This window comes from Varroa destructor, unplaced genomic scaffold (genome assembly GCF_002443255.2).
Source record: "Varroa destructor unplaced genomic scaffold, Vdes_3.0 BEIS01000006.1, whole genome shotgun sequence".
Taxonomy (NCBI): domain Eukaryota; kingdom Metazoa; phylum Arthropoda; class Arachnida; order Mesostigmata; family Varroidae; genus Varroa; species Varroa destructor.
The window spans coordinates 30,186,661-30,196,940 of NW_019211459.1; the positions used below are offsets into that span (position 1 = coordinate 30,186,661).

Genomic DNA, 10,280 nt, shown 5'->3' on the forward strand with positions numbered 1-10,280 from the left:
TCACCGAATAGAGGCCAGAGTCGTAGACGCCGAAATAATTTAAAACGCATTCAGACCAGGAAATTTGGGAAAATACACATTGTATAATAAAATATAGAAGCAACTCGCGCTTTATCAGTGCTACCATAATTTGCCATAATAGACGTCTCCATTTTCCTGAAAGTCAAAGCCTTTAGAGTTTTTGGGTTTCTACAGCGCTCACTTTTCCGTACATTTGTGTGCTGGGCGATGACGCTTTAGTACAAACAAGCTTTAAACGAAATCTGTGCCATATTTGGAAAGTATGGTGTACTATTGAGAAGCAATAGATGTAGTATCATAACAGTATATATTTGGTCTCTCAGTAGCAAAAAAGAAAGCTATGCTGATCAAAAGGATCGCTCGTGCTACACACTATCTTTACTGGCTATTCATTGGTGCTTTCTGGCGATTTAAGCAACAGCATTGACAAATGAATAAACTGCGTAGCTGGCCACTACTAAGTCTGCTCAGTGACTTCCGGTGTTACCTACTCCCCGGTAGCAATGCCAGCGTTTAGAGGTTATATAAAAAGATTAGTAATCGACATATTCGCATCCAATTTGCAAGCACTGAATGCCAGAAAGGACCGATACATTAAAAGAAACGATCCGTTAAGGGAGGGAAACGCTTTAAAGTAGGAGGAATCGGTTAAATTTCAGCTTCTCTTCTAGTGAAAAATAAGTATATAAAAAAAAAAAGAAACGTCGGATTACCTTAGGTGCTTGATTCGGCCGAGGTAGGCCCCAAATTGGCAATTTTGCCCCCGACATCACTAGATCCGGACATTAACGCTTATAATGAAACTTTGACGGAAGTACCAAAAAGCTTCACAGCTGTTCCGAGATCGTGCCGGAATTCAGTAAAAGTTGTAAGCTCTGAACCAGCCGCTATTATGGTAGGCTTGGCACGAAAGCTGACCAAACGCCACCCGGATAAGAAAGTGCTCCGTAGATGACTAAAGCTTGTATTGGTGAATTCTTGAGTCAACAGTACTTTGCACTTAACAGGTAAATAATACAAGATGGAAGGGAACCGTACAAGCGTGTGCGGAAGAAAATTAATGCCATGCCTTATAAACTTTTCAGAGATAATAATACACTTAACAAGTATATTCTCAGCAGTAAACGTCACCGCACATGTTGCGCCTTTGCACGGTGGAAAGTGGTCTTCCTTTGCATGGGAGAAACAAACACTTACGGTGAGCGAGAAGCTGAGGGCAGGGTTTTCCACTACGACTTTTTGAAATCATTCAAATTAAAAAGGGCGGCTGGACCGAATCCAATCCACAGCGAGTACTCAAAGCTGCGTCTGACATGTTTTCTCGCTGAACAGATGAATGAAGCTGCTCAGCAAGCAGCGCTTAGTTACGACATGGAAGCCTGCCGACAAGCTGGAGTGAAGCCCACTTAAGTGTCATACTTAAAGGAAAAAACAATCCGCTTGACCTGTCCTCATAAGGAGCAGTCGCAGAGAAAACTTGTTGTTGCAAGCTTCTGGATCATTTCACCGCACGTCGGCTAAACAGTTTCCTAAACGATTGTTTATGTATTCCGGCTGAACAGCATGGATTTCGTATAGGACGTTCCATTTCCATGGTGTGTTACATACTGCATTAGGAGGTGTAATGCGCTGTAATTGTTGCAGACAAAAACAGGCGCTCTTCGTTTTACTCGTAAACTTTAAATCGACGTTCCATATGGCATTCAGAAACAAAATTCTTAACAAGTTTGCAGAATGCGGAGTTTCACAGAGAATACTGCATATAATTAGGGTGATATCACAGAAAAATTTGGTGAGCGCATTTCTGTATGCCTCCGACTCGTAGCTCATGGACACAACAACTTTAGCTTCAGGCCAACTGCGAGTGATCTCGTCCATGAACGGTCAAACCTTGTCAGAGGACATCACAGAGTGCAGCAAGCGGTGGTTGTGAATGCGAGAATACGTACACTCTTCAAACTTTCCTTGCACACCGCACTGGCCCTGCTGGAAACAAAAATAGCCCCTGTTGCTGCCTATCCAATCGAAATTATTTGGGAACGTCTTTCATCGAAGCAGCTCATTCGTTTTAAAACGCACCATGGGCCTGCTCGTTCATCGTTGAGCAGATGTGTCTCTTCTAGCCAATACGCCGCAATTTGTAGAATTTTAAACGCAGATTTAAGCTCCCTGTCACCTCCGCCTACTCGGCTACTCGTTAGGACATAACATAAATAGATAGCATAGATCGATACTGATCATACAAAACGGGGGCTATAAATAATAAAGCCTGAAAAGACTGATTAAAATAAACCGGCGCAAAGTTACACGTTTTGCAGTACATAGATTATAAATTACAGTACATAAAATGTATGAAACAGTAGGTCTGTATTTGCTAAAACCCAGATGCATCTGCACAAGATGTGGTGCAATATGCTTTAGACAGCATGCGGCGTCATGCACCGCAGTGCCGTCGTTGGGTAATTTGCCCATTCGGGTCTACCGATCTTAAAATTTTCTGAGTTCATACGTTCAACAATACATTTGTGCTATAATGTATTATATACTGTAATATATATATCAGTAAGCCTTTATAATTTGTAAGTAATTAGAAGTAAATAACAAATCAAACCCTTACAGGCGTCTCCTCGAATACCAGTGGACCAGAAGCATATAAGGAAATTTGTAAAACGCTTTTCAGCTGAAAAGTTTAACATGAATTGGTTTGATGACGTACAGGCAGAGGTTAGTACGATTTGCCTAAGATACTAGATTCTTGTTTTGACATTAATGATTCGCTAACGTGTACTATAGCTTGGGTACGCGCCTACAGTTATTTTGTTGCATAACACCGAATAGCCTGTGACACAATATAATTTGGACAAATAGTTTTGCGTCATATTTGGCGTTCTATAGTTATTGTAGTACTCGAGTGTTTCAACACCAGAAAACGCGTGTATCGACTGTGTTCTGAATCCACAGGCTTTGCTGTGCCTTTGATTTGTTTAAGCAATCTGATTAATTTACGTTATACGCTCTGCCTAACATGAATTGCAGCGTGGTTGCACGCTAACAGTTATCCCGTTGCAGTTTTACGTCTAGTACTAGCTTTAAGCACTAGTCCAGGCAGTTGTTTCCGTGCACAAAGCGAAGTATGTCCACGCCCGCTTTCGTATTTTAACCAGCACGTTTAATACGTAAACCCGTTATTACTTTTCCATCGCGGGGATTTGCACGATACCCTGTTTTTTTTATAAATGTTCACGTCGCCTGTTTTTTTTATGTGAATGTATATATCTAATGCCCTCAGGGGAACAAATCAATTCAATAGCATGGGTAATTTTTCCTGGCGGAAAGCTCTGCCAAGGAAAATTAATTAGGTTAAAGTGATCATTTTACAGGAATGCGATCAGTTTTAGTAGTATTATAGTAGTATGTCTGATATCAGTATCTAAAGGCAATTGCGGGCGCAAGACACGAAACATTACCTGGCGTTAACGAGATGTTAGCTGGTTTTGCCCAAATCATTTTGAGGTTTATCATTAGAATGTCAAAGGCAGGTGATTATTTCAGGCAATTTTCGTTTAGCGACTGTTGACACACAGGCTCAGACACCTCTCCATCTTCCTCTTGCTTTCCTTACACTAACCACTATTAAACACTAATCAGAACTGATTCGATCTCGACACATTCAAAATACACCTTGCTACTGATAGCTTGTAAACACACCTATCGTTATATGAAATAGTTTAATTAATATTCTGAAAGATGCAAGTGAATTACGAGGATTATTAATTAGGAGATATAATAATTGATGAACAATATAGTAAACAATTCAGGGATAAAAAAAAGACCAATCATTTCGCAAAAAAGCAATTTTTATTTTTTAGTTTGCTTCATTGCTCGCTAACTAAAAATATCATTTTTTCGAATCCTGCGTAACAGATATCGATTCCGTTGCAGAGAATACATTATTATCTATTCACAAGTTTCTTTATCGGATTTGCGTATAGAGTCCAAAGTACATAAAGCAGATTCAATATTTATACCGCTAAGGACATAACGTGTAGGGAATGTTATACATGAACGATAACTAACACCCTAATTATGTATAAAAAATGGTTAGCCGACCAGCATAGTAAAAACTTACTAACTCATGCGCCTCATATACCGGCAAGCGTTAACCGGTTTAAAATATTGAAAAATGTAGATGGTGGGTAGACGATGATAACATGGGCGACGTTAAAATACAGCGTCCTGGTAGATACTGTATATACTCTATCATACGTCAGAAACAATATCTACTGGCAGTATTAAACATCTCCTTATTTTATATCTTTTCATGCATTTTCATAGCCGTGTCCCAGAAGAAGACAAGTCTCAAGCCTGCTACCTTGTTCTGATACCCACTGATAAACTGGCATTACGCTAAGATCCCGGGCAAATGTATCTTTGCTTTATGTTCTTGACTCATCTTTTACGCAAAGAGACAGAAGACTACCTGTATGGGCCTGAAATTAGGGGTAAGATGCTACAGATGTTGTCCGGGTAATGGCCAAGGCGACAGCTAGGCTATTACTATAAAGCAGTTTTGCGCAAATCGCATAGTTTTGCGTACTGGCGCGAAACCTTTGTATGACATTTTTCTCACAAAGGAAGAGAATTTTCACAGTGGGAAACGTGACCTAAAAAACAAGAAAAACGAGAGAGTAACCGAAAGCCCTATAAAGGTGCGAATTCTAATATTACAGAAGATATAAATTTGCACATTAAACGATGGATCAGTGAGGAGTTTATACTCAAGTCATAAATCTGTCGACCAACACTCCTAAAATCGGGGAAAGGCGCAGAGGCAAGAGAGCAACCTGAAGCCCTTAGTTGGCCAGGGAAAATCTTTGTCGCAGGTAAGCTGAGAACATTTAGCTGTCATAGGAACTTAATCTACGAAGTTAAGGTGAAGCAGATAGTGAGTCGAAATGGAGCTTTCACTAAGCAGAAATAAAGTAAGTTTTGATTAGGATTTGAAGAAGTTGAAGAAGGAATTGCTAAACGACGCGGTTAACAAGGACTCCGTGTGCTGCAAAACGTCCCGGAACACGGGAAAGTGATATATATATATATATATATATATATATACTGGAGGTCGCTTGCAAGGCTGCAAATACTTCAGCATATTCTGTAATCGAAAAATCAATTCTGTAAGCGAAGGCATAGATATTGGAAAGCAAAGAGGGCGTGAAAGCTAGAAAACTCCGTAGCAAAAATTTCTAGTTTTGCTGCTTGTTTGCACTGCTTGAACTTCTAAATCGACTGGAACAGTAAACAATAAAAGAACCGAAGTATTGAGGATAAAAGGAGCGGGAATCGGTCGGGGCTTACGGCGGTGCTGAGTTGACCCAGAAAATTAATGGCGGATGCGAAAGTAGTGGTGCGAAAAGCCACACAACTAGATGAAATACAGCCAGAGACTGTGAAGCACTTTCTAGCCAATGAAATGGAAATATAGCTGGATAAATAGCCACAAAAATCCTTCTACTTTACTTTTGGTTAGAGGTTATTTTTTGAAAGAATAAAAATAGGCTAGGCTGGTACTGACGTTAAAGCCTATTGGACAATGGGGTTCGCACAAGCTGTTCTGCCTCCTCAGTATAGTGAGTTTTATTTTTCTTAACTTTTTTTTTTAATAAAAAATGCTAAATAGCGAGGTGACGGAAAATACTACTTGCAGGAAAAAGTTTAAGTTTAGGAGGGGTTGGTGGATTCCTTTGCCCGTAGGATTTATTCAAAAGCACGGCTTAAAGAAACACCGAAAGACGTAAAGTACCAGGGTCTCTATTTCGCTATTCCTTTGAACGTAAAAACGCCTTCGATTCTATAAACTGAGACTTGATTTTGGACACCGTGGAACGGAAGAAGATATTCCCATATCCCTGACGCATTATTGCCAGCTGCTTAAGTGCTTGAAAGATCCCGGTATGAAGTGATGGCTTTATACAAATCTTTATAACGCGACCAGCCTTGTAAAATCTCGTGAACTACCTGATGCTTAGACCACTTATGCTGAATAACTATGGATAGTACCGAATGAGGGCAATTTGGCCTTGGTGATCATTGCCTGACTGTCTGATACTTAGGAATGAGGCTTGATAAGGGTCCAACTGGGACTCGCCATGTCCCCCAACTGGGCCTTAGCGGGTTGATGCGGTAAGTTAGGGGTAAAGAGGCTATTTGCCTCAGTAGCGAAATTTACAGTCTCCAACGCAGCCCTCGGGCGGATGAAACAAAAGAAATAGATTTAAGCGGATATTCACGCTCCGTATAAGTGTTCGGTGGTGTCTTGATCCCCGTCGCTGCGGACATGAGTACAACGGTGATTTAAGACACTGAGGCTGAGAAGGGAGAAGAAATATATAAAGCTTCGACGCCACCTGATGGATGGATAGGGAGAACCCTTCGAAAGTGTATAAAGTGTAAGGCTTTTCGAAAATATTAGCACGACAGTATAGTTTTGGACAGAAAGGATAATACTAGAATATCAAATATTAGTGTGGAATGGATTTCAAAGAAGTGACCCACTGCTTGGCTTAGGTTCTCACCGCCCACGGATGTTTCCTCCGAATGTCTTCTGCGAATAGGAAAGTCGATAAACGACTTGCGCCTCATGGTAAGGCTGGTATGTATCACTAAGTGACTCACACACTAGACCAGTGTACATTCTTCATGGAAAGAAAGGCAAAAGTCGGAAGCAAACTGGGCCGCCCGTCTGGAACCGACGCCATGATGAACCAGATGCCCCAAAGTAAAGAGGGCTGGACAGCAATATTCGAGTGCGTGATGAAAATCATAAAGTTGAAGTAAAAATAAGAAACAAAACACCGGTAGAAAATATTCTCTTCAAACCTTTTCTCGAATGAAAAAAAAAATAATAGTGAGGCAAATATTGACGTAGGACCAGGGACAGAGAAAGATGCAATTTTGTCGAGTACTGAAGTAAGAAAATGTCGGCTAAAGTCCCACAATGCTGTACAAAATATGTAGAAATGACACCATTTGTGTTTAAACGAAAGTTATATATTAAAATGCCCTTCGAAAAAGTGCAGTTGCTCACAGTAGATCTACGAGCGTATCCTCCGGTATGTGGTATATTTCCAGAGCGCATTAAGTAAATATTGGCTTTATGAGATGAGACGGGAAAGTCGATGTTATATTGAGATAAAGCCCATCTTTAAGTTAAGTAGGAAGAATGTTTTTTATGGACAGCAAAGACACCTTGTCTTTAGTTTTACCTTTTGAATGGACTATTCTACCGACGAGAGTTCGCTAGCTTATTCAACAGGTCTCAACCGAAGTTATTGACTTGAAAGACTGCCGAAAATCAACGGTTGATACAGTTGTTGTGTAGCCGCGAAGTCAAAGAAAGCTCCTATCAGCCAACCCGATTAATCTACGATGGGTGTATTTAAATAATCTAAAGAACTCCTAAAAACGAATGTACATATGACCATGTTGATGTTGATTTTCACGAATCAGAAGTTAGAGGCATTTTGTTGAAGCGCGTGCATTACAGAGCACAATAACTTTAGGTATACCTTTAGATCAGCAAAGTCAAACAGATATTCTGTCAAGATGCTAAAGCCAAAGACTTTTTTTTCCTTACCTTCCTTAAATAAAAAGCAGCCAGCTGCCTTCCATTCTTCATTGACAAACCTTTGCTGCGGATGTAAAACTCCGAAGGAAGAATGATCATTGGTTCGTCCACTATGCTGAGCACTTAATATTGCCTAATTGCCCAAATCAACATGAATTAAGTAAGTTTCTGATTGCATCTTTTTGGAAAGGTAAAACCATGACAAAAAGAAGCTGTGTGGTAATTTGTAGTGAACAGCAAGGCATATATCTCTCGGCAAACCTACTATCATTTTGTATAGAAGAAGCTTCAAATTGTTCAAATCGGCAGTTTTGGCTTTCTGGTCCAACCTTTTCAGTCACTTAGGTTAAAGCAACTCAAACATAGGTTCGGTGTATTTCGCTGTCACGATTAGCCTGTCGACAACAGTTACTGCAGAGTTAGTCTGCTCAGATTCGAATTATCACTTTCGTGCTCAATATGAAAAATATTTAATTTCTCAGTAAATAATGTAAAACCCAAACTTTTTGACCAAATAGGTTGACTCTGAATCTGTTTCCATTGAAGGACGGTGCAGATTTATTTTCTTAGCGGTTAGTGATATGCACAGAAAGATAAAAAATCATCTTCACATTCTGTGAGATTCAGTCATACTGGCCGTGTTGGCGTCCTATACATCTCTAATGCACTCGTATTCCTTCTTTGTAAACTTCTGTCCGAGAAAACGAGGTATTGCTGGTTCAAGCCACACCAATGACATCTACTAAACGATAGATAAGGTTAAATAAAGGAAAGATCTTTTCCCTAAACACTTCTATTATGGCCCACTGTTTTAAGTGGGTTGTAAGTCAGATTATGCTTCATTAAAAAGCTACATCTAAATTGCGCCTCAGGTTTGTTTTTATATTTGTAATACAAAAATACGCATATACGTCTATGTATTAGTCATGCTAGTATGTATTAGTCAAGCTTTGGCTTTTGTGTTAGCTCTTAGAGCTATTTTTTTTTCTGCGTCTAATAGTCGTAGAGGCATCATTTTGTCGTCCATAATAATTTTCGAGTCGGAATCTGTTATTCTGACTACGTGTAATTCGGTTGCAAACGATATGTTAAGGGACACCAAGAAGCCATATTTTCCGTGCTCTTTACAGTGCTCATGGAGCATCCAGGCTTCAGTCATTGATAAGACCTCATACTTTATCTCGATGGTATTGGAGTTTTGCAGCTTATCTTGTCTGCCAGTTAATGAATTGTTTGTTGGCCGCAGCCAGGCCATCTTCCAGGTCCAGACCACATTTGAGCAAGACTCTTGGGCATGGCATCCACACATGACATACTTATTTCGAGCTCGTTATTTTTTTTGACCTAGACAAAAGGTGAAACAAAGTAGGTGTAAAAAATACTTTTTTTTACGCTGGTTCCAAATGGTATGTAGCAGTTAACCAAAATGGGAAGGTAGCAGTTGAAGAAGCCTACATTTTTTCACGAACTTAATGTTAGGTTATTACAAGAAAATCTGGTGGACTCAGATCCGGCAGAATCCGGTAGATTAATTTTGGTTGCTAAATATTCCAATCTTCTGGCAAGCTTTGACAGAAAATCGGTTAAGATTACTCCAGAAATTTAGAAAAGAAGCATCTTTTAGTTTCACCGAATCGGGGCTAATATTTGGGTTCCGCCGAGAGCCATAACATTGTGGAAATTCATCGAAGATTGCCAAAAACATTAAGCAAGGAGTATGCGATCGTCACAGACGACGCATGGTTCAATTTTTATCACAAGCAGGAGAAGGACCAGGCGAAAGAATGACTTCGCTCTGAAGAGAAATCGAGTTTGGTGGTAAAATCGAGCCGATTCAAACGTAAAATTATGGAAGTACTTAAACAATAGGTATCAGGGGCATCTGCTACCATGTATACTTGCCGGAAATGAAATAGTGTAGTATATATATATGTGGTGTTCATCTCAACCTACTAGCACTACCTACGATCTACACGAATTGGACATGGGCTTTTTTAAGAAAAATGCGCTGTGCAAAACATTGTTCAAGAATACAAAAATGATAACGTACTTAATTATACGAATGCAACGTACTATGCAGGTTGTGGAACAAATGCAAGAAGCAAAGTTCTTCGGCGCATTCAAAAAGAGTTCCTATTATATACGACTGCTCATCGAACTCGAGTTAATAACAGAGCCGCGCGAGCCTAGCCTTAAATCGGACGAAGATCTAGATTCCGTGGGATTATCGCTTGGCATTTGCTCGTACGGCAGCGGAGACGATTCAGCCAGCCTTAATAGTTTAGAACCAGGCAGCGACGAGGTCGAATTCTTGACGCCACCACCAGACGAACTGTTGGCAGGAAGCGCAACAGCGCCAACGCTGCCGCTAACAGGCGACAGCGCGGCGGCAGAAAGCTACCTTTGCGCAGCTATTTACAATACGGGAATTGTGCGACGTGGTGCGTCGACTTACGCACTGTATGCGATTTCCGTGACGAAACTCGAACCCAATCAGATGGAGGCCAAGTGGTGCGTGTTTCGTCGATATTCAGACTTCTATGAGTTCCACAGCAAGCTTCAGAGGCAGGTAGGTGTAAACTGTGATAGTGACTGAAATGCTTATTATTAAATATAACGCATAATATATATA

The 10,280-nt window shown here is 40.3% G+C and overlaps 1 protein-coding gene across 6 annotated transcripts in view; it reads left to right on the plus strand.

The window, feature by feature from the left end:
* The window catches only part of LOC111252278 (sorting nexin-13-like), a 47,873-nt gene that overhangs the window by 23,128 nt on the left and 14,465 nt on the right, over nucleotides 1-10,280 (plus strand). For 5 of the 6 annotated variants that reach the window (XM_086992193.1, XM_086992194.1, XM_086992195.1 and 2 more), the window contains 2 exons: nucleotides 2,641-2,745; nucleotides 9,729-10,217. In XM_086992193.1, the coding sequence (XP_086848319.1) occupies nucleotides 2,641-2,745; nucleotides 9,729-10,217 (594 nt within the window). The remainder of the gene's footprint in view (nucleotides 1-2,640; nucleotides 2,746-9,728; nucleotides 10,218-10,280) is intronic. The other variant, XM_086992197.1, reaches the window with a different exon arrangement.